Below are 26,016 nucleotides of genomic sequence, written 5' to 3' on the forward strand. Positions count from 1 at the left end.
AACATTTATATTTTTAAGTTTTAAAGTTGTGCTTTAAAGAAGTACACTTATTTACACAGAAAATACTAACATACTGAATCACGTGTAAAGTACTTGATTACAATTTAAACTGTAGTGTGTTATTCAATATTACATTTAAAGTTAATATATTTTAAATATAGAAAACTGCAAGTTAATCATTCCAAATGTGTAATTACAAATACTTAAATACATGACACAAGATTCAAAAGAATAAACTGCTGAATCTTTAATAAAAACAAACTTTAAAAGAATATACTTAAGTGCAAACTGACCGTGATGTTTTAAGACACTTATTTGCATGGTAATTGCGATTAAATATAAATGTATTACAGTTTAAACTGATTTGAAATGCAATTAGGTGAACTTTACAGTGTTTTTGGACCCACTTAAGTAGGACTTCAGTACGTCTTTATGTAATTTCATGATTGTTTATTGCCTTTGAAATATAATTATGATGTGAACTTTAAAGGAAAATTTCACCCAAAAAAGTGAACATTTCCTGAAGATTTAGCTAGACTCTCATTCAGCAAGTGATGTAATGCTAAATTTCTCCAAATCTGTTCAAATGATGAAGAAATAAAGTCATCTACATCTTAGACGGTGAGTAAGTTTTCAGCAGATTTTAATTTTTAGGTGAACTATTCCTTTAAAAGCATATATGTATACGTGTGCCGTACTTGGCAATGGCTTCATCTCTGTCTCGTATAGCGCTCTGTAACTGTTCGTTGGGCTCGTGTACTTCTGCCATCGCTCTCAAGTGCTCATTTTCCTCTCTGGAAGAAGAAACTTCCACCGAGAGCAACGCCACCTACAGGATCCAGAGCAGGACAGATGAATGAATGAACTCGGGTATTTATGAACAGTTAGTATGTACACTCACCTAAAGGATTATTAGGAACACCATACTAATACTCTGTTTGACCCCCTTTCGCCTTTAGAACTGCCTTAATTCTACGTGGCATTGAGTCAACAAGGTGCTGAAAGCATTCTTTAGAAATGTTGGCCCATATTGATAGGATAGCATCTTGCAGTTGGTGGAGATTTGTGGGATGCACATCCAGGCCACGAAGCTCCCGTTCCACCACATCCCAAAGATGCTCTATTGGGTTGAGATCTGGTGACTGTACAGTGAACTCATTGTCATGTTCAAGAAACCAATTTGAAATGATTTGAGCTTTGTGACATGGTGCATTATCCTGCTGGAAGTAGCCATCAGAGGATGGGTACATGGTGGTCATAAAGGGAAGGACATGGTCAGAAACAATGCTCAGGTAGGCCGTGGCATTTAAACAATGCCCAATTGCCACTAAAGGGCCTAAAGTGTGCCAAGAAAACATCCCCCACACCATTACACCACCACCAGCAGCCTGCACAGTGGTAACAAGGCATGATGGATCCATGTTCTCATTCTGTTTACGCCAAATTCTGACTCTACCATCTGAATGTCTCAACAGAAATCGAGACTCATCAGACCAGGCAACATTTTTCCAGTCTTCAACTGTCCAATTTTGGTGAGCTCGTGCAAATTGTAGTCTCTTTTTCCTATTGGTAGAGGAGATGAGTGGTACCTGGTGGGGGTCTTCTGCTGTTGTAGCCCATCCGCCTCAAGGTTGTGCGTGTTGTGGCTTCACAAATGCTTTGCTGCATACCTCGTTGTAACGAGCGTGGTTATTTCAGTCAAAGTTGCTCTTCTATCAGCTTGAATCAGTCGGCCCATTCTCCTCTGACCTCTAGCATCAACAAGGCATTTTCGCCCACAGGACTGCCGCATACTGGATTTTTTCCCTTTTCACACCATTCTTTGTAAACCCTAGAAATGGTTGTGCGTGAAAATCCCAGTAACTGAGCAGATTGTGAAATACTCAGACCGGCCCGTCTGGCACCAACAACCAGGACACGCTCAAAATTGCTTAAATCACCTTTCTTTCCCATTCTGACATTCAGTTTGGAGTTCAGGAGATTGTCTTGACCAGGACCACACCCCATAAATGCATTGAAGCAACTGCAATGTGATTGGTTGATTAGATAATTGCATTAATGAGAAATTGAACAGGTGTTCCTAATAATCCTTTAGGTGAGTGTATGTGTGTCTGTGTCTACCTGGTTATGGAGCTGTAGCACCTCCTCCTGACTGTTGCGTGTTTTTTCCTGCTCCTGTTCGTACAGTTCTCTAAGCTCTCGCAGCTCCTCGCTCAATTTACGCACCTGCTCCTCCAGAACCTCCTCATCACTGCGCCGTGAACTCTGGACGCACGCAAAACACACATTGAATAATAATAACAATCTGAAAGTTTGAGGTAGATACGATGATTGTTACCGTAGATTCGTTGCCGTCCAGCAGGTTTTGCGTGAGTCTGCGCAGCTCCAGAAGATTAGCGTGCAAACTCCCCGTGGGGACGTCTTTAGCCGACAGCGTCTCCGAAGACTCATCCATGGACGAGTCTGTGGATAAGGCGGAGTCTGTGATGTCATTTCCTCTCAGATGGGAGCAGATGGAGCGCACCTGACAGTAAGCCTCCCACAGCTGCAGCCGGAGCTGGAGGAAAGACACTTATTATGGAAATTATAGACTTTAAAAGTACATAATCTAAGTGCAAACTGAATGTAATGCGTTCTGACACTTTATTGCACGTTAACTGCAATTAAATTAAAAAGTATTATAGTCTCAATTTATATTAAATGCACATAGATGAACTTCAGAGTGCTTTTTTGGCCCTCTTAAGTAGGACCTAAAGGGATACTCCACCCCAAAATTAAAATGTTGTCATTAATCACTTACCCCCATTTCATTCCAAACCCATAAAAGCTCAGTTCGTCTTCAGGACACAATTTAAGATATTTTGGATGAAAAACGGGAGGCCTGTGACTGTCAGGTAAATAATAACAGTGTCAAGGTCCATAAAAGGTATTAAAGTCATTGTCAGAGTACTCCATCTTCCATTAGACGTGAAATCTGGGTTATATAAAGCAACGAGAACACTTTTTGTAAGCGAAGAAAACAAGCGGATGACACAGAAGAGCATACACAGCATACGGTGATAATGAGAGACACAGAGGAGACTGCTGACAAAGGAATTGTTGAATAAAGTCATTATTTTTGTTTTCTTCGCTTACAAAAAGTGTTGCCATTGCTTCATGTAACCCAGATTGCATGTCTGATGGAAGATGGAGTATTCTGACGACGACTTCAATACCTTTTATGGATCTTGACACTGTTATTTATTTGGCAGTCTATGGGACATTCTCAAGCCTCCCGGGTTTTCATCCAAAATATCTTAAATTGTGTTCCGAAGACGAACAGAGCTTTTATGGGTTTGGAACGACATGTTGGGTAAGTGAATAATGACAAAATTTTCATTTTGGGGTGGAGTATCCCTTTAAGTAAATCTTTATATGTAATTTCATAATTCAGTTTTCTTTGAAATATGGTTAAAGTGTACTCACAAGCATTTATGATAAACTAAATTATACTTTAATGCCATTTCTATTGAAACTTGAATGGCATGTATTTAGATATATTAATAATTACACTATTATGAAGTTGCAATTTATTACATTTAACTTTTAATGTAATATCAAATAAGACGCCACAGGCAAACTTATAATTAAGTACTTTACATGTGCTCCCGTATGTTAGTCGAGACATCAAAACAAGTGTACTTTTTAAAAGCTCAAATTTAAAACATTAAAATATAATGATTTATTATGTACTTTAAAGTAAAACGTTTTATTTTGCATTATTACAAAGTACAAACTTTTTAAAACGTAAGTGTGTTAAGAAACAGTCATGAAAGTATGTTTAATTGGCCTTTTATTTCATTAATATTATAGTATTTGCAAGTAGGTTTTTTAAGAAATATGCATTTAAGATCTGAAGTTCACTAGTGTGCTTTTGCAATTTTACCAGTAAACATGTCACATATTTTTAAATGTGTTTCCATGTTTTTTTTTTTTCCATTGGTTTGTGACTACAGTTTTAAAGAAAGTTTTATAGACATTTGTGCATGCAAACAGCAATTTCTAGCCTTTAAAATATTTGTTGTTTTTTATTAATTAATGTGATTTATTAACGTCTACACCTACCTCAAACCTAAACTTAACCTAATGCAAATACAGCAATTAATTGTTGTTCAACATGACGAAAATGGTGCAATATTGATGTGCGTGTGCCCTGTAGGACAATCTGGCCGTAGCTGTATCCCTTCTAGCCCAATCAGACGGTCTCTTCCTGCTGATGTACCTGCTCTCTCTCCTGCTCCAGCTCCTCCTGCTCCATGCTCTGCTCGATCTCACAGAGGATGCTGTGTGGGTTCGGACTGAAGCCCTGTAGACTGCACTCCTCCGTCAGCTCCTCCAGACGAGCGCTCAGCTGCCGGTGAGACAGGCGCACTTCCTGCAGCTCCAGCTGACTCTGGCGCAGCTGGTACGAATACACAAGAGTCAGAAAACACTCAAAACACACCTGAGGGAACACGCTGAGCACAAAAAACAACCCCTGACTCACCCCTGAGAAATAAAAGAGCCGGATGCAGCGTCACGCTAAAGCAAGCATGTGCAGTTACTCATGTCATTGTCTAAATACTCTATTGTCGGGCATTTCTGTCACCTATGATTCATTTATTCCACAACCGCAAGTGTCTGATAATAGAAATAAATCAGTGTTTGTAATGATGTAATTCATCTCAGAGCTCAGCGCTCACCGTTATGCTCTATTAGATGTCTGTAAAGCCAAATTCAAGGATTAGTTCACTTCCAGAATAAAGATTTTCTGATAATTTACTCACCCCCATGTCATCCAAGATGTTTATGCCTTTCTGTCTTCAGTCGCAAATACATTAAGGTTTTTGAGGAAAACATTCCAGGATTTTTCTCCATGTAATGGACTTCAATGGGGACCAACGGTTGAAGGTCCAAATTGTAGTTTCGGTGCAGCTTCAAAGTTCTCCACACGATCCCAGCCAAGGTGTAAGGGTCTTATCTAGTGAAACTGTTGGTCATTTTCTTAAAAAGATATATATTTATATATATATATATATATATATATATATATATATATTTATATATATATCAACCACAAATGCTCGTCTTGCACTAGCTTTACTTCAAGTATTACGTAGTCATGTTGGAAAGGTCACGTGTGACGCAGGCAGAAGTTCCAACCCTGTGTTTGTAAAGCAACGTGCAAAGAAAATCATACACCATTTACAAAAAAAAAGGTAAAACAACAATGTCGGACGATTTTGAATTTGGAGGAGAAAATGAGATTTTCGCCGTACCCTTCCATTCTGAACTTGAACATGATCGCAGAGCTTGTGCAAGACGAGCATTTCTGGTTAAAAGGTATGTAATAATTTTTTTTGTAAGAAAATAACAGAAGGTTTCGCTAGATAAGACCCTTATTCCTCGGATGGAATCGTGTAGAGCCCTTTGAAGCTGCACTGAAACTGCGATTTGGACCTTCAGCACGTTGGTCTCCACTGAAGTCGCTTCACTTCTGAAATATCTCTAGATAGAGTCTCTACACTGGACGCAACAAAGCGACCTTTGCAAATCATTTGAATTTAGTGTCAGTACGTCATAGATAGAACGAGGCAGCTGTTTACTGTCGGGGATTTGTCGTGTCGTGTCGCACTGCATCCAGTGTAGACAGTATTTTTGATTTTGTTTGTTTTTGGTGTGTTTTGTCGGATTGCTTGTGTGAGGTGTATTTGTAGTGTCACTGATTATAATGGGTTTTATAGTATTTTTTAGTATATATATTATATAATGTGTTCTGTAGTATTTTATAATAGGTTCTATAGAAATAGTATATTATAGTATAGCAAAATACTGTTAATGCACGATAAAATAATTGTCTGTGTTAATTAATTAATGCGTTAACGCGATAAAAATGTGTTAACTTGCCCAGCCCTAATTATAAGGAAATATTATTTCAGTCTCTACATCAAAAATTTACATGAGTTACTTTTATACTTTTTTTTCCCAGTCACTGACCGGGGTCTTATTTTAGTGAGCATCATTTTAAACTGATTTATAAAAAGTACTATTCATTTCTTTAGAGGTAAATCTTTCTTTAATGAAGAAATAAACTACTTAGTCGCTGAGAGCTGTTGAAAAAACCTGAGAACTGGAGGCCGTCCAACGAAGCACAAATAACAGTGAATCAAACGATCAAACACATGCAGCTGTTTCTCCAGCTAAACAATGAACTGCTAATCTCTAATAACACAGAATCAAATGGAGCAAGAACAAGAAGGACTTCTGTGGAATCACTTTTTTGTTTGTTATTCTCACTCAGTTTGGACTGCTGCTTTTATCTGCTGAGTTTTCAGTGACTTGATTTCATTCTGATTCACAACACTTTCAGGTGCAGATCAGTCAGAACATATTGTCATACACCTTTCTATAATGTATGAATGGACATATGAATGGATGTACCTGTCAGAATTAACCTCAAAATCAAAAGAGCGAAATAAAAAATATATTTTGCTAAAAGACAAAGTAAGCCTATAGTAGGACCATTAGGATTCTTAACACTATTGCATTTTTTTTCATGTTCATGTTAATTAAACAAATTTATTTATAAATCATGGTAGCTCTTTTGTATTGCATTTCATTTATCCTCAATTTATTAATAATAAAAAAACTCATTACTGTATTTTACTAATAAGAAACATTTTGAAAATAAAGAGAATTGCAAAAAAAAAAAAAAACTATTAAAACATCCAGCTGAATTACAATAATGAGAATTTGAGGAAAATGTGTTTAATTGTCTTGAAAATAGTGTCACAATACAGACATTTTAATACTCCTTAAATAGGCTTTATTTACTTAAGGCTAAATATATTTGGCTAAAGTCTTGTTTGTTTCTTTCACGGCTATGTTCAAGTTCTTGAAAGATTTCATAAGATTCACCCAAAGTGAATAAAATGCACAGCAAACTTTTTAGTTTTGTCTTTTTCCCAAAGTTAATAATAATCACTCAATCAATAATACAAGTAAGTAAAACTTACTGAAAATATATATTTCTATTATTTTAATATATTTTTTTTATTTTTTATTTTTTTTGAGAAGTAAGGTATATTAAGAGTTGTTTTCAGAGAAAATATATTTTTTTTCATGTTTGAAACATAAATCTTTTATGGGACATGAATGCTTATTAATTTCCAATCATATACAGTTTTGCTTCTCATGTTGTTTGCTTCTCAGTGTTTAATTATTTACTGAAAACTTTGAAAATTTGAAAAATGCAAAATTATTTACCAAAACATAATTAGTGATTATAATGTGTGTGTTTGTTTTGCAGTGTGATGGTGGCTCACCTGTAAGTCCTTCTCGTGACACTGTTTCTCCAGCACCAGCGTTCGCTCTCTCAGGTCTTCCGCCGTGTGCTGCAGCTGCTGGTTTTCCTCCAGCATGGCGTTCACACGTCGCTCCAGATCCTGCTTACGTTCTGACAACATCTTTATCTGCACAACGAGAGCGGGAAAAACACCAGGTTACAGACATCAGCATTGTACAGCTTTAGTCTCTGATCGGTTTAGATCTAATCAGAGCAAAACATCTGCAAACTTTACAAATGAATGAGTCACGATATATCTGAGCCTTACATAATATAGTATATGAGCCTAATGTATCTGAAAAACTCAAGTGTGGTGTAGTGGATTAGTTTAAACTCTCCTGTAGTTGTAGGAATGCGGTGTTTAAAGGTGTTGGTAGGGGTGTGTATGGAGTCTCTATAGTCTGGATTGTGCTGTTTGTGATGGTTGTTTTTGGGAATATTTTAATAGAAATTGTTGTTGATGGTATTTTTCTCTTTCACAGTTTAGGAAGTTTCATGGCGTTCTCAGCTGTTTTATTTAACATTAATGCATTTAGCAAACGTTCTAGAGGAATAGTTCACCCGAAAATGAAAATTCGCTGAATATTTACTCAACCCTCAGGCCATCCAAGATGTTGATGAGTTTGTTTCTTCATGGAAACAGATTTGGAGAAATTTACCACCTGCTCACCAAAAAAAACATCACAATAATCCACAGCACTCCAGTCCATCAGTTAACGTCTCGTGAAGCCAGAAGCTGCGTGTTTGTAAGAAACAAATCCGTCATTGATACTTTTTAACTTGAAACCTGTCACTTCCAGCTAAAATATGAATCCATAATAACTCTTCCTTTAGTGAAAAAGTCATCTTGTCTGAATCAGAGAACTATGCTCAGATCAAACAGCATTTACGAGCCAAAACAGCTCTAAACAAATATGTGGGTGGATTATGATGTGAGAGACAACAGAAGATGGACTTTTTCACTGGAGGAAGCGTTATTATGGATTATGGACTTGTATTTAGATGAAAGAAATCATTCTTAATGATTGATTTGTTTCTTAAAAACTCATTAACTGATGGACTGGAGTGGTGTGGATTACTTGTAGATTATTGTGATGTTTTTATCAGTTGTTTGGACTCTCATTCTGGCGGCACCCATTCACTGCAGAGCATCTGCTGGCGAGCAAGTGATGGAATGCTACATTTCTCCAAACCTGTTCTAATGAAAAAAAAGGGTGAGTACACTTTTAGCCAATACTGTGTGTGTGTGTGTGTGTGTGTGTGTGTGTGTGTGTGTGTGTGTGTGTGTGTGTGTGTGTGTGTGAACTATTCCTTTAAGTATCAGCATCTTCTCAAAGGTTTCCCTTAATAGTTTCTTTAGAGAAATAAAAATGGGTTTTGAGTCCTGATTTGTGTGCGTAGCCCATGAAACAGACATGAGCAGAAGTTTTAGTGTCTCTCCCTCCTGTTTTGACCTAGATCTGCTAACCTAGTTCACCAGCACTGAGGGATTCTCTGTGATTAACCGTATGCTGCACCTGCCTTCAGAACCACTGGACTTTTGACGCATATATCTGCTTCTCTTGAAATTTACATTTTAAAACAGCTGATTTAGACAGTGACACTGAATATTTATGTCCCGGTCGGCTCAGAAGCGTCATGGATTGGAATAGACTCCTGTTTCTCTCTGTCTGGCACTGACTGCAGTTTCGGGAACACCCAGACATTGCAGCATTTGCCCTTAAAATAGAACAGAAGTTTTCCCCGCTCAATTACAGCTCTAGTACACACACTCCACATGGGAGTCTCGCTATTAAAACGCCTTTACATCTACATCTAGCCGCTATGTTAAGCATGGAGTTTTCTCCCATTCATTCTTCTATGAGAGGCCTGTCTCTGCTTCTTTACACTGTATGTGGACAGTAGCAGGGTCAAAAATTAAAGTAGGCTTGGGGCAAAAATGCCCCCAAAATACTCCTGCACAATTAAAAAAATTATCATGACTGTTGCATTTAAATAATATTTTAAAATGAACAAAAAGTGTTGATTATGGCATTGCATTTAAATCTGCTCACATTGCATCCAGGATTACCTGAAATAAAATAAAATATAAGAAAGGGTTTGTTTTTTTCAGCTAGTTGCTAAGGCAACATTTCTCATTTTAATTTAGTTTTAATTTAGTTTAACTTCATGTATTTTTCATATATTTGATTAGGAAACATTTGTCTTTTTTTAATAATTTTATTATTAATTTGAATTAATGTATTTTTTTTTTTTTTTATATTTATTATTTTTTTTAATTATTTGTTTTTTATTATAAAATTAGTTTATTAATAAAAAACTAAAACTAAAAATTAACAAACACATATGGATATATATAAAATAAACAAAACCACTAAAAATCATAGATTTTTCTCATTTTTTTTTACAGCGTTGAGTTGTCTGTTGAGTGCAATAATTATTTTTGTCACAATATTGCTGCCCTACCCTATACTGTATATAGTCTATTTAATAATCTCATATCTTTCTACCACTTTTAAGCAGCATTAAACAGTCTGTGTAAATAAAATTTTATTGTTTCATTTCTTTATACTGTATGTGGTGTATTTTATGTTCTGCCTTTGCAGTGTATAACAGCCTATAGTATTCTGAAATAATTGACTGAATTTAAATATTTGTCATAAAAGACAACACAGATGAATTTAATAGGGTAATCATAGAAATGCCCCTTTATGGAAGGTTTTTTTTTTTTTTTGACCGTGGTCTGTAGTGATCAGGGAGATGGAGGGTGAGTTGAACAGATCCTATAAATCAGCTCTGGTCTGACAGACAGCTCATCTCTGTATCTAATAATGTTAATGTTTATATTAAGTGTTTATTTAAATCTGATATTGTAACCTCCAGAGACAACTAATCGTTTCATTAGTTTATGTCATTATATTTTAAACCCTGATACTGTAACCTCCAGAGACACTTCTTCTCAGTACTGTGTAGTGACATAGATATATTTGATATTACAGGCGTGATGTATATGTGTTTGGGACTATAGTAAAAAAAAAAATAGAAATATATTTCAGTTAAATAATAAAAGTATAGAAGCCTAACTATATGTATCTTAGATCTTTAAAACTCTCACTGTATACCATGGGACTGTTAGTTTATAGGCCTATACCGTGTTGTTTAATTGCTACTGTAAGATTGCTACTGTACTTCAAAGAATACTGTGGTACTACCATCATGGCAATGTTTTGATATGGGGTATGTTGTGCAAGATCAGTAACTACAAGAACATTTCATGTCCTTTTATTATAGTGCTCAATTCCAGCGCTCTATTTGATTATGTTACAACTGCCAGTCATACATCTTCATGTTTCTCCTTCAGAGGGCATGAAGCCGTTTGATCAGCTGCCTCCATCTCTTGGAAAATATTACGTGACTGTATGGAGTTAAATTTTCAGTATTTGATTTAAAGATTTTGACGATCTTTCATATGTTTCCAGGATCAGATGTCAGCGACGGCAGATAATCAGTTTGTGTTAAGACCACTTTTAAGAGAAGGTTTTTTCCAATGAGGTCTTATTTTATTGAGAGCAGGAGTGGTTCTATCATTTGCAAACTCACTTGTTTCTGAAATTGGCGTTATACAGTTCCACTTTACTAGAGAAAAACCCACCTTTTATTGCATGTTGTACCAGAACACAAACCGTGAGGTGTAACAGATTGTTCACAGTCTTCAGATCATGTGGATGCAGATGGAGGTATTAATGAATTAGTTATATATGATAAAGATATATAATATATAGATATATATATCCTATATATCATACATCATGGATTATATAGTCCTGACGATAGTTTTCATCTCCTGTATCTACTGGAATGTTAATAGGAAGTGCCAGTTCTTTAATACTTTAGTCATATTTTCCTAGACATCATCTGTACCTTTCACACTCTATATTAAAATATGTTTGTTACCCTCTCCGTGTTGCTCATCAGGCCAGTATCTGTTTTCAATACTGAACTAGCTGTCAAGAGTACATATTGGGCTCTGTTCCAAAACCTAGTGAGCTGCCTTTCCCTTGCTCATATTTCTACATAGGAAATTTTAAGGGAGCAGGTCCTCTAATATTGATCCCTAATGTATGTATGTGTGTGTGTTTATATATATATATATATATATCTATATATATTTTTATATATTTAGAAAAAAACTCACTTTTTATGCTTCTCTCACAGAACCATACCCATATTAGGTAAAATAGTTTAAAATTAGATAAATTTCATAGTTTAAAATGAAAGAACGTAGAAATTTATTTTCTAAACATAGATAGTAGTAGTCTTTAGGCTTCTTTACAGAAATAGAAAAGTAGAAGCCTCTTAACTAGTGGTTCTTTAGATCTTTAAACTCTCACTGTATACCATGGGACTGTTAGTTTATAGGCCTATAGTGTTTTGTTTGAATTGTTTCTTTATGGCATTGTTTTAATTTTTTGGTGTATTGTTGTGTTGTTGTGGTGTTAGTATAGTAAGTTTAGTATTAAGATCTGTCATGTCCTTTTATTATAATGCTCATATTCCAGCGCTCTGTAATGTGATTAGGTGTTACAACAAGCAAAAACAGTCATACATTTCAGGTGGATTTCTCCTTCAGAGGGCATGAAAGCCGTTTGATCAGCTGCTCCATCTCTTGGAAATATATATGATTTGATGGAGTTAAATTTTCAGTATTTGATTTAAAGAGCTTGACATCTCTCATATGTTTCAGGATCAGCTGTCAGCGAGCAGATGGGAGAAGTCAGTGTATGTACGTTAAGACCACTTTTAAGAGAAGGTTTTTTCCAAACATGCAATATATGGCTATGATTGAGAGCAGGACCAGAGGATTCTGTATTTGCAAAACTCATGTTAAGATCTGAATTGGCGTTATACAGTTCCACTGTACTAGAGGAAAAACCCACCTTTATATCTGCATGTTTTACAAGAACACAAATGTTGCTGAGGTGTAACAATTGCATAGTTCACACATGCAGAACAAAACCAGATCCATTAGTCATGCAGTATAGATGTGGATGCATGTATGCATGGAGAGTATTAATTTTATATATATATATATATATATATATATAGATATGATATATATATATATATATATATATATATATATATAGTATACATCCATATATATATATATATATCCTTTGATAAATATTTTTTTCATGTGTATCGTACTGGAAGTTAATCTTCTTTCTGAAATACTTTTATATTTTTTTCATTTTTTCCTAGACACTTATCTGTACCTTTCACACTCTATATAAATGATGTTTGTTATGATTGGCTAATCTCTCATTCATAATGTTGCTCATCAGGCCAGTTCCTGTTGTTCAATACTGAATAGCTGTTAATATGTACATATGGGCTCTGTTCCAAAACCTAGTGAGCTGCCTTGCCTTGCTCATATTTTCTACATAGGCAGCAGCCTTCTAAGGGAGCATCCTGAAATGAAATGAACCTTATTATGTATATTTGTTATTTGTTAGAATTCTTAGTGAGCATCCTGAAATGAAATGAACCTCATATATACTGTACAACTGATTTTTACATGCTTATGGGTCAGAACCATGATTTTTATTTATGGTAAAATAATCATTTATTAAGTAAAGATCATGCTCCATGAAGTATTTTGTAAAATTAACACCGTAATATATCAAAAACTCCCATTTTGATTAGTAATATGCATTGATATGAACTTCATTTGGACAGAAAGGCGATTTTACAACATTTTAATTAGGTAAAATCAGTTTCCATATTTTCAAATAGTTGTATCTCGGCAAAATATTGTCTCCTAACTTCAACCATACATACAATGGAAACTTATTAATTTTCAGACATTCAAATGTCCATTCAAATCTCAAGGGCAAAATTTAGGCTTATGACTGCTCCGGGTGGTGTAGGTCACATATGTATTGTTATCATTATTTTAATTAAAACTTCGGATGGGTATAAATGAGCTGATTTCTACTCACCATTAATTCATTCATTTTCGTGATTTCATTTCATTTACTTTTTTACAAGTAGTTTATTTAGTTTAACTTGATATCAAAGATAATTAATATATACTGTGGGTGTGTGTGTGTATATATACTAATAAAAATGTAACTAATAAAAATGACGAACACATCAAAATTACTAAAACATTAACTAAAATTTAAATAATAATGGAAAATACAAAAATAAAAATTAATAATATATATATATATAGATATATATAGATAAATATATATTATGATATATATATATATATAAATACATTCAGTATATATCTTAATAATACTAAAATAACACTGGTAGACAGTTCACTATGTTTTGGAACAGTTCCTCACTTGAGCTATTTCAGAATTGAACGAAGCTTTGTTTTGATCTTGTTGTTGTGAATAGACCAGCGATATGAGCGTGTCCGCTGATGATGGCCTGTGAAACTCACGCTGGCGTTGTTTGTCCTGCGCTGTCACAACAAAGACACCAGGAGCCAATTACAAACCCGTCTCTCATAGATGAATTAGTGAAAAGTCCCACATTCCCTTTTTCTGCTTACGGTTGCGTTTTTTGTTCTGTTGTGAGATGTGAAAAAATCAGGTTATGATATGGTAGAGCATTTTTTGTATCAGAATGATGTGATCTTCACATCACAAAACGAACATGCAGAAAAGAGGAAGCGGTTCATGAGCACTTACTTCAAGCCCTTGCTGTTTAGTGCAGGAAACAAATCATAATTTGAGGAAGGAAAACAGAGGAAAGCAGATTTTGAAATACATCATGGTGTCATGACTCACTGCAGATAAGACAGTCCACATCCCATAATGCCTCACCTCAGCTTGCAGGGTCTCAAGGCGCGTCATGTGCTGGTTGGTGGAGAGACTTTTCTCTTTGAAATCATCCCGTAAAGAATGAACCTGAGTAGACAACTGTTTCTCCACCTCGGCGGCCTGTTGACAAACACAGACATTTACGTCAGCCTCCCATAGATATATCTAGTCTTTAGTCTGCTTGTACAGTTTTTGCAGTATGTACAGTATACTGTGCGTAGTATGCAGATGGTCTGTATGCATGGAGCACAGGTGTTTGACCTTTTATTTACAGTATGAACAATGAACTGAAGGATCAAGATTTCTAGTGCTACAATTTTCATATCGTAGCAAATCTTTACAGGACGGTTCATTGCTTTCACTCTACACACTGCCTGACCCAAACCTGGAAAATAAGTCACTGGGGTACTTGTAGCAATGCTGTTTTGTGGAATAAACATGCATTGGCATTAACACCACATGATTGATGTTGCGACAGCTCCAGACTCATTAGGATATTCGTAAAGATCTCTGTGCATGAAGGATCCTGTAAATTTTCCTAACTGCAGATATATCAAAACTTAATTTTTGACAACGTACTGCATGCCCCGCTGAACCCTCACCACTGGGCTCCTAAAGGCTGTGATGTTTCTCAACCCTCTAGCCTGTACAAAAAAAAAAACACATTTGTACAGCCACAACACAGCTCCAACGTCATTGTCAAATTCGTTGTATTCAACAACGGTGTTATCATATCATAATCATGAAACAAGCATGAACACGGCCATACATGATGGGGAGGTTAGTTTTATTCACCCTTTCTAAATGGTGTCAGGATATAAAACCTCTCAAAAAACATCGACAAGACCAATGAGCTGGTTGGTGTGATTTCAGGAGACACATATAGAATTATTATCATTATTTTAATTAACGACACGACATATAGTGAGCTGGGTAAGCTAGCTTTAAGTTTCCCATTCTGTCTACTTTTATTTATTGTAGGATCTTACTTGGTTACAACACTGATGCAAGTGCTTAAGAAGGCACCAATTACCTCTTCAAGCTGATACGACCTGGGTGAAATTTTTGGAAATGAGCCCCTGCATTAAACAGATATTTATACCCTGGTTGCATGTATGTAGAGAGTGTCTGACGGGCTTGCATCACCTGCCTGTATTTGGAAACACAACCGCAGGCAAAACCGGCAGATACTACAGTATAGGTGTTTTTAGCGAAACTGCCATTTAACATTGTTGGAGGTTTTTTCCCTCCCTCCATGACACTACTTTAGACAATGTTTATTGTCTTCCCGTAGGATAATCAGTGATTCCAAGCCATATGTTCCCCACATACTGCTCGTTTCTGTTGTTGCCCTGAGTTTTTTGGTTTATTTGGTTTGTTGGTTATTTTGATAAGTTTTGTTTGGTAGGTGGGTGGTTTTTTTTATATTTATTTGTGAGTTGATTTATTTAATTATTTTTTTTTTTTTTTTAGTATAATATGAACATTTTTAGTCTTCATAATTTTATACATTATTTAATAACTTTGATAGTTCAACACCACCAGAAATATTTGAATTACACATTTGATGTTTTTTACCTCATTAACCATGGAAAATATTTTAATTTACATCCATGTACATTTCTATTATCCAGCCCACTATACACTTAAATTTTTCATGATGATATATGTCTAGGTGTAAGGTCTAGACTTGTACATTCTGTGATAATAGGGCAGGTATGAGCCGTAGGTGCTAACTGTTTGGTGTACATATTGCGTCTTTTTTCTCTTGCTTTTTTGTACAGATGTCCAATAGTACAAGGTACTGTACTGACTATGAATGTTATTAAGTCAGCTGGCTATTAACTATTTTCACCTGTTGAAGTTTTGTATTGTTATATGTTAACTGTTTGTGCCAAATCAGGCGTTTATCTGGTGCAATCTCAGCTGACACCATGGGTGTTCTTAAAGAAATTAGTAGCATTTTAACTAGACACTGTAGATATTCCACTGTTTCCTGTCTATAATAATCAGCTATTTATAGTTTTTTGGTATTACAATGTTTCCTGTATATGTTAATTGGTTCAAGAGCTTATTTGTTTTTTTTTGAGTCAAAAAAATCTGTTACATGAATCTTTATTTGATTTGTGCCATTTAGCACCTCCATTACCTTCACAAGTTATTTGTGTTTCAGTTTCTTTTTAAAGGTCAGTGACATGCACCGATGTGAAAATTCATTTAAAAACCCACACGTGAAGATCTGATCGATCATTTTATATGATTTCACCAAGAAATATTAAATGAGAAGCAAAGCCTGTTGCTGCCCCAATAATCTATGAGCATGAGTCATATTACAGAGCAAGACAGAGAAGCTCCACCCACCCACACACACACACACACACACACACACACACACACACACACACACACACACACAATCACTGATCACACTTGGCATTTTGGACCGTCTGAGAACATTCCAGCAGAGATCCTAGTGTTTTTGCGGCTGCGATCAGGCCACTGCGGCTGTGAGAAACACTCATTACCATCAGCCAGACTGCAGTTGCTAAACTGACTCACATCATCTGTGACTGTTGCCATGGAAACCCCCGAGTCTTTGTGTTCACCGTGACGTATAAAAACAACAGTGAAACTCGAAAAGCATATCAACTTTGCTGTTGCAATATCTCGTGCTAGAAATGATCTGAACGTGTTTTTATCTGGATTCTGGATCAGATTATGCAACAGGAGTGTAACTATACCCTACAAATGCATACTTTTATTAAGTTTGTTTAACAGAAAATCTAATTAAAAAAATTATATACTAATCAGCCTACTATAATGTAAGTGATACGATGACCACTAAACTGTATAATGATTATTGTCCTAGACAACTGATTTCCTACTGACAGTTTCATATCTCTTATCACTTATATGCATTTTATTGAAATAGTTAAACTCGAATCAATATTTAATGTCCTTTTTTACATTAATTTGTAAGTAGCAATGATTGGTCCTCTTAATCTTGGTAATCTTTGGACTGCTTTGTAAATACCATTGTGTGTGACTATTGTAAACATTAAGAAACACTGCATATATATTTTTTTCTCAGAAAAAGAAAATGCGTAAAAAATTATTTAAATCCTACCCTTAACGAGACAATTTGATAGCTTATACACCCATTAAAGATTCATAATAGCACATTAATTGCACATATTACTGTTTAAAGTACTAATATGCCCTTTTTAGGCGATATATAAGGTACAAAGTTGCTTTGTAATGGTTCTGTCAAAAAAAGTGTAGGTTTTTGGGGGACAAAACTGACACAGAAATTGCTAATAAATTTCACAAAGAATTACAAAGAAGTAGCAAGAACAAAAACTGATTTTTTTTCTTTCTCTTTCAAAAATAATACTCAGCTGTTGAACAAAGTGGATCACCCATCTCGACCTTGGGTTCAACTTTCTGTTGCTGCAGATGAAGACTGGAGACAGATAAAGAAATGTTATGAGTAGCAGTAACCCTGAATCAGATTGCTGAACTTCTCATTAGTTTGATATTGTTTAGGGCAAAAAAAATGTCATCAGGAATTCATTATTGCCCAGCTGATTCATGAAGTGATCACAGGAGGAATCTGAGGGAGCTGAAGCTGTTTTGGTCGTTATCTGTATTAACTTTCATTTATTCTAGTGACAGGTACAAGCTGAAATGACTGAGGTTTTTCAGGAACAGTGGGCTTTATAGACTTCACAGAAACAATCTTCTGCCGGTCTGTGGTTAGACAGGAAAAACAATCAAATATAACTTCCTGTTTATCTTTACAAGGTTAGTGATTTGATTTTTTATTTTATTTAAAGCTTCCCAGCTAACAAAAATGTTTTAAAAATATTTTTCTATAAGTTATGAAAATGTTATTTCTGAATGCTCTTTTAATGATCATGCATCCAGTTTTTTTTTTTTTTTTTTTACTTTTTTTTTAATGTTTTAAAAATGTAATTCTTTATTTGAATGTTAAGGGAATATTCCACGCTATCATTTTTTATCTTTATTGGAATGTTACTTTTGAATGTTCTCTGAACATTCTGAAACAACTAATAACATTTTACAAAAAGTTAAAATAAAACATTTCATAAAAAAAAAAAAAATCCATGAACAATGTATAAATATTGTTTTTGTGCTAATGTTTTGAGAACATTAAAAAGGTAGCACTTTATAATAAGGTTCAATTTCTTAACTATATTTAAAGCATTAACTAACATTAACTAACAATGAGCAATACAGTGTTTAATAATCTTTATTAACATTAGTTCATAAAAATAAAACTGTTCATTGTTAGTCCGTTAGCTCAGAACCATTAAAAAACATAAATAGATACAACTTTTAATAACGTATTAATAAATGTTGAAATCCACATTAACTAAGATTAATATAAATGCTTTAGAATAACTTTTCATTGTTAGTTTATGTTAAATAATGTCGTTAACTATGGAACCTTATTGGAAAGCATAACTTTGAACAAACATTCTTTTAACATTAACATTTGTTCATAACCTTGAGAGAAACTTGCCAGAACGGTCTGATTAAGTTCACTGTTGCATTTAACTGAGAGAAACGTGATTGCTCAGAGTTTGAATTAAATAGTTTTGAAGTTTTTCCTTATAGGAGAAATAAAAACAGACACAAATGAGTCAATAGTTGTCATACACAAATAACAAGATGTATGAAAAGTTTGTCTAACATTCCCATTAAGTTATGAAAATGTTCAAGCATTTAGTTGTTTTTTAAATGTTTTAAAAATGATTTTTTTTTTTTTTTTTTTTTTACATATATAAATGTTAAGGGAACATTCCATTTCAAACTTTTCTATCATTAATGTTACATTTAAATGTTCTCTGAACATTCTAAAACAAGTACTAACATTTAAAAAAACATTTCAGGGAGACAAAAACATTCCATGAATGATGTATAAATAAGGTTTTTCTGCTAATGTTTTGAGAACATTATTAAAGACCACATAACGTTCTGTTAACGTCACTGAAATGTTTGTTCACAACTTTGAGAGAACATTCTGAGAATATTCCCTGTTCCATTCAACTGAGAGAAAATTCATTGCTTTTTCTTGGTTCAAGAGACTAAACTGAGTTCTCAGTTTTATTTTACTTAAGATTTTATTTTTATTATTATTATTATTATTATTATTATTATTAAAAAACAGACAAAAATGAGCCAGTAGTTTTCATACAGTGTGAATATAGAGATACAAAATGAGTGTAGCTCAGATCATTTAATCTTGAAGTTGATGAGAAATGTTTGCATTTGACTTTTTGATCACAAACTGGTATCTGGAAAAAATCTTTTCCCCAGGAACCTGAGAAGCAACCGATTTAATCAAACATATCTAGTGTATTTTAACCGTGATTTTCTTTCCCACAGGATCTAACATCATTCATGACGGCATTTAGTCATTAGTCATTTTGGTGGCTGTCATTTCAGTGTGAATCGTGTCTGTGTACGAGCGCTGATGAATGTGGGCAGAAGTGAAGAAGGGTAAGCTCTCGCAGCTCAACATGACCCGTGGCACATGCGTGGGTCACATGCCGGCCGTTTTTATTGAGCACGTCACGTGAAGCGTTGTATCTTATCTGTGAGGTTGCGTGTTCATTTATGACTGCGGATCCTGCTTCGAACGAAGAGCAGTGCTAAAGAAACCACTTGTACAGTATACGGAATTTAAAATGCAGATTCACAAGTCTTCACACTTTATTAGTTATAGGTTCCATCACAGCACTTTGTGAGAGGGTTGGAAATCACGTTTCCATGGTAACACATGGAATTGGACATAACATTAGGGGTTGCCATAGCGATATGTGGGAATAGTGATTGGTGGTGATGATTTCCCTTAGTCATACTGTCAGGGGAGGAAACCTGTGACATTTCTGCAATATAAACTGGAGACACTCAGATGAAAAGTTAGACTGCTGTACGGTTCACACAGCAAATCACAAAATAAAGCAATAAACCACTCCACAGTGATTTTATCGCATTTAAAGAGTGGTGAGAGGGTTAAAATAGCTTTTCTGTAACCCCAGGAACAGCAATATTGATAAAAGACAACCATTTTTGTAAATAACTAGTGTTGTCTAAGGCAACCATCACTATACTAGTGCTGATAGGGATGCAATCAAACCTCTAACATGATGTATTAAAGGGATAGTTCAACCAAACATGACAATTCTGTCATGATTTACTCACCCTCATAATGTTTCAACCCTGTATGAGTTTCTTTCTTCTGCTGATCAAAATAAAATATTTTGAATATTTTTGGTAGCCATAAAGTTGTATTGACTCTTATAGTATGAAAACGATATTATGGAAGTCAATGGTTACCAGCAATTGGTACTAACATTCTTTAAAATATCTTCTTTTGTGCTCAACAGAAGAAAAAAACTCATACAAGTTTGAAATAACATGAGGCCAAAAGATCATGCCAAATTTTCATTTTTGGGTGAACTATCCTTTTAATGTTCTATATATAATCTATATTGATATACTGTATAACCTTTTAAACCAGACAGGACGAAACCACCTAGCAATCACCCAGAAGACCCTAGCAACTGCATAGCAATACTTTTACATCATTGCAACTACCTAGAAACCAGCCTGAACTAGCAACCATGTTGCAACCTCCCAGCACACCCTCATGGAGTGAAATCAGTCTCAACACATTTTGAGTAAAGACGTTAATGTTTATATAGATTCACATTCTGATGCATGCATTTATGAATGGAGCCTGTGTTTATCTCTTGTGTGCATTTGCGAATTGCTGTGCACACGTGTAGATCTCTTGTAATCAATTGTGAATTGACGTGCACACGTGTGGATCCCTTGCATGCATTAGTGGATCACTATGCACACGTGTGGATCTCTTCTGTGCATCTGTGGATTGCTGTGTACACGTGTGGATCTCTTGTGCATATTTGTGGGAGGTATTGTTTACACTCCATAAACCAACTGCATCCCCCTGGCAATACACTAGCATCATAGTGTTTCCAGTTGTTTTACTTCAAAATCATAGCAGGGATCAGAGGTTTTCTTCTTCTTTTTAAAGCTGTATCAGTGCTCCTGCTGTCTGAGCACAGCATCAGTACATTGTGGTGATCCCACGTCCTGTTACCGATGTTGCTTTGCCATTTATTTCCAATGCAGCGTACCAGTGAAAATATAATCAATATGATCATTTATTAAAGCCTCAGAATCACCCCATCTTGGTAATGAAATGTAGGTCTATATTGTTGTGTGTCCACCCCCTTCACATCTCTCTCTCTAAACCTTTGTAATGTAATTAGTGAAATGCTTTTCTCTGATCAGATTAGGCTGCTAGGGTTCAGGCATTTTTGACAACCCCCTGCTTCCAGACAGACGTGTGTGTGTGTGTGTGTGTGTGTGTGTGTGTGTGTGTGTGTGTGTGTGTGTGTGTGTGTGTGTATGTGTGTGTGTGTGCGCGCAACAGAAAGCATCTGTCCAACAGAACACAATATGTTCAGTAGTATATTAGCTAAACACTTATGCTGTCTGTATTTGCTAAGCTTTACCTATGAGCTGCTCTACTTCATTCTGATTCTGATTCTGATTATCTAGTTATGTTGTCACTGTATGGCAAGCTGTTTTAACATTTAATACTTAAAACGTAATTGTATCTAGTTAATACTGCATTTTTTAGATACTAGTAACTAGTCCATTAAGAGCTAATGCTTCTACTAGTTACTAGTGCTTCTTATTAGTATTCTGGCATTATTACTAGTAACTTTTTAAAGATACTAGTACTTATTCATTAGATACTATTTCTTATTTATTAGATGTTAGTATTATTTCAATAGTGACTAGTAACACATTTCAAATTTTGCCATTGACTTCTATGGGGATCTGTCATTCAGATATCAGTTATTCAGTTCTGACTAGTATGTATTCCAATAGTAACTAGCATATTTTTAAATAAGACTAGTAAGTTTTCATTAGATACTAGAATATATTTGTTAAATACTATTACTTTTCATTAGATAATAGTACATATTTAATTGATACTAGTAGGTATTCATTAGGCACTTGTACTTATTTGACATTAGTATCTTTTGTAATTGTTACTAGTATCAAATCTTATTATACTATAATATCTTATTATATGCAACTGCTTTTTTTTTAACTTGTCTTATGTTATGACTAGTCAAAATGACCACTGCAGAGTTCAATTAAAAATATTACTAGTTCAATAAAATTTTTTACTTGAACATTTGGAATAAGTACAAGTATCTAATACAGTTTATGTGTACTAGTATCTATTGAATAAGTACTAATATCTAATAGATAAAAAAAAGTATGTAATAAACAAATTGTACTATATATTGAAAAGGTGCAAGTATCTAATAATAGGTACTAATACCCAATGAGTAACTTCTAGTATATAAAAAATATGTATTAGTCACTTTTGGAATACATACTAGTCAAAACAAAATGTGTTACTAGTAATAAACTGAATAGTTACTAGTTACCAATGAGTAAGTACCAGTATATAATATTAAGTACTAGTATCTATTTGATAGGTACTATTATCTAAGAAATGAGTAATAGTATCTAACATTAAGCACTAGTATCTATTTAATAGGTACTAGTATCTAATGAATAAGTACTGGTATTTAATAGAATAGATACTAGTAAGTACTAGTAGCATGAAGATATATAATAGTACGTTTTATAGATAAAACGGCTTGCCATAGTCACTATCTCTCCAGAAGAAAATTTGATTGCTTTAATGTTTTATTTATATGTCAACTTTGTCTCAGATGTTTCTCTTAAAAGACCATTGAGAGAAATAAAAATGCAATTGTTGCATATATTAAAAATATAGAACTGTAATGTCATATCGAGAAATTTGTTTTTACATTTTTATATCTCTTTTAAAACTCTTCTTCAGGGTTTTTCTCAGAAGAAGGAGCAGGAGATTCAGTTTTCTCCTAATTAATCTCAACACTGTCTTGAAGAAACAAGCAATATTTTAATGAGGTCACATTAGTGATTTTCTTTTCTTGAGGTTGTTGCTGTAAATGTAAGTCATCACACAGTTCTTGTTATCCTCTCTTGCTCGGTTTCAGTCGACTGGACGTAATGTTGTTGTTAAAGAGGATCTGGATTAAAGCCTAATCCCACCTGAATTCATCCATGTCTCTCTCTGGTTTATGTCATTTCCTGTCACTTGTCCCACAGAAAGAAGGTCATCTGAGTCCGCAGGTCTAGATCCGTTAGCAGATTTGTCAAGCCCATCTAGTTATCTCATATTCAGAGCCTCTTTCTTGCTTTCGAGAACATCCCCGTCAGCAACCAGCTAGCTTAATTGCTTAAAAATGTTAAAAAGCACTACCGAAGTTAACCAACCAAATGACCATGTGGTCAAGATGTGACTAGTTCATTCTAGTAGTTAGAGGGTAGATGTTGTAACTACACCATTCAGATAAAAAAAGCATCTTTCTCAGTTGACAGCCATTTAAAATGTGGTGCGTTTTGAAATTTTTAAGATTATTTTATAAAAAAAAAAAAAAAAAAAAACTTTTTATGTGAAATAAACATAAAAGTGATTTCATTCAGTTAGTTTCAAAGGCAACATTTCTAATTTTCATTTATAGTTGGAGTACAAAAATAATTAATAATAAGTAAAACAAAAAAAAGCCTCAGATGCATTCACAAAAACCTCAAAAGAAAGCGGAAAATATAAAAAAATTAAAATGTAAAATATTTTATAATATATTATTATTATTATTATTATTTCAGCTAGTTGCCAAAGCACAATTTTTAATTTGGTTTAAGTTGAAGTACTAAAATAAAAAGTTAAAAATTAAAAAAAATTAAAAATGTATGAAAACTGAAAAAAACAAACTAATAAAAATGCCAAAAATTGACAACAAAATATACAACAACAAAAAAAAAAAAATCTAATTCAAAGTATTAACAAAAATAATAATATCAATGATCCAAAAAAACACTGGTCCACCATTAAGGGGAACACGAGTCTTCATCCAATGTGAGTGAACCAAATAGGTCTGTCAAAAGCACTGCTTTTTTAATTCAATTTAGTTCCCAGTGGATCAAAATAAAAGGGTTTCATTATTTATTAGTCCATTATTTTCTGAGAACATGTTTTGGTTTCGTGGGTGTTTTTGCCCTCAGCTGGAAGCCCTTGCGCTGCCACTCTTGATTAGTTTATCAGCATCGATTCTTCTTCCATTTGTGTGTGAATATTAATAGCAACACATGTGCTAATGACAGGACGTGTGTGTGTGGGGTGGGGGGAGTGAATGAAACTGACTAGGATTGACAGTTTTAAAGCATGTTATTGACAACTGCAGTAAATCTGAATGTTAAAGTCATTAAGATTTAAGTTCAAAGTAGCTTGTCAGGGCAGCGCGGCTGTTTTGATACAGGAAGAGATTGTTGTCTGACCTCGGCTGCACCTTTGCCACAACACCACAGCTGTCCCGGGGCAAAATCAATGATGCTCAATGAGAATTCAAATACGCCTGTGAACAAGAGTCGCACATAGAAACACAACCTAAACTCAATGTTGCATTTAACCTGCAAATCTCAATTTCCTGCCAAATCAATAAACGCCAAATTCCCGTCATTGCTCAGAAATTACGGTCTTCATTCAACATTAGCGATTCATCATTTTGAATTACATCATGTTTCAAAGTGACTTCAGCCAGTCCGATGCAAAAAAATATAAATATTAAAAAAAATGTGATTATTAAATCCTATTTATTAATATCAAGATAAGATGTTACGCATAAATGATGATGCAAAGAAAAATTAATTTTCCTTCAATGAGGCTTATAATAATGTAGTGGTTATTCACTTTTTAAACATCCCTCAGTGGAGAAAGATGCATTTTGCCTGCAGAATGGTCTAGTTATGACATAACTACTAACTAACTGATGAAGCTAACCAGCCAAACAACACTGAGCCAGATGTTGTATTATTATTAGCTATATTACCATGTGACTGCATCAAAATAACATGGATTTTGATGTCAACAGCAACTTTTATTGTTAAATAAAGCTATAAATAAAACCCCAAAAAAAATAAAAAATCATAACTTGAGCATTTCACATTCCTGAAATAAAATATTTAAAATATATATATATTTTTTAAAAATTAACCTTTTTTCTCATTTTTGTTTAACTTTAAGTTGAATTACTAAAATAACTAAATAAACTAATAGGTGACGTGACTAGACTTGCTGTCTGCAACACTATCAGAACAGACCTGTGGCACATTTTTGGGTTAATAGGTTTATAAATTTTTGTATTAAAGTACCATAAATGGACCTATGTAACACAGGCAAACACACAATTCATGTTATGAAAGATTTTCTATCTGCTGGCCATGACACATTCAAGTGCAACAGTTGTGAAACAGACAGATTTTCAATTCAAACGCAAAGATACAAAAAAAATAGTGTCTTTGAAAAGTTTCATTCACTGGCAACAGTTAAAGGTTATCATTTAAATGTTCTGTACATCTTCAAGGTCGCCCTGCTGGATTGTCAGACAGGTAGATTGCATAATTTTGAGCCGCACAGCTGTTGAATTATTGAAAACGGACTGGAGCGTAGTGGAATTTTGATGAGTTTGCGTAAAGCAGTGTCTCAGGAAGATGAGGGGACACACTGTGCCGTAGCATGAAATTTATTCAGAGCATGTGTCTTGTTTTCCACCTGTTTCTGTAATGTGCCTTGCCTTTTCTATTATTTGTTTTATTATTATTTAGTTTTTTTAATTATTATTT

At 34.4% G+C, this 26,016-nt stretch overlaps 1 protein-coding gene across 3 annotated transcripts in view; it reads right to left on the bottom strand.

Moving 5' to 3' along the window:
* The window catches only part of bicdl1 (BICD family like cargo adaptor 1), a 37,587-nt gene that overhangs the window by 6,141 nt on the left and 5,430 nt on the right, over positions 1 to 26,016 (bottom strand). For 2 of the 3 annotated variants that reach the window (XR_006160612.1, XM_042761617.1), the window contains exons 3-9: positions 14,209 to 14,325; positions 14,074 to 14,085; positions 7,344 to 7,490; positions 4,262 to 4,441; positions 2,339 to 2,557; positions 2,122 to 2,265; positions 699 to 829 (exon numbers count right to left, since the gene is read on the bottom strand). Coding sequence is in view for 2 of the 3 variants with exons in the window: in XM_042761617.1 (XP_042617551.1) it covers positions 699 to 829; positions 2,122 to 2,265; positions 2,339 to 2,557; positions 4,262 to 4,441; positions 7,344 to 7,490; positions 14,074 to 14,085; positions 14,209 to 14,325 (950 nt within the window). In the remaining variant the exon portion in view is untranslated. The remainder of the gene's footprint in view (positions 1 to 698; positions 830 to 2,121; positions 2,266 to 2,338; positions 2,558 to 4,261; positions 4,442 to 7,343; positions 7,491 to 14,073; positions 14,086 to 14,208; positions 14,326 to 26,016) is intronic. The other variant, XM_042761618.1, reaches the window with a different exon arrangement.

The sequence above is a fragment of the Cyprinus carpio genome, chromosome A8 (assembly GCF_018340385.1).
Source record: "Cyprinus carpio isolate SPL01 chromosome A8, ASM1834038v1, whole genome shotgun sequence".
Taxonomy (NCBI): Eukaryota; Metazoa; Chordata; class Actinopteri; order Cypriniformes; family Cyprinidae; genus Cyprinus; species Cyprinus carpio.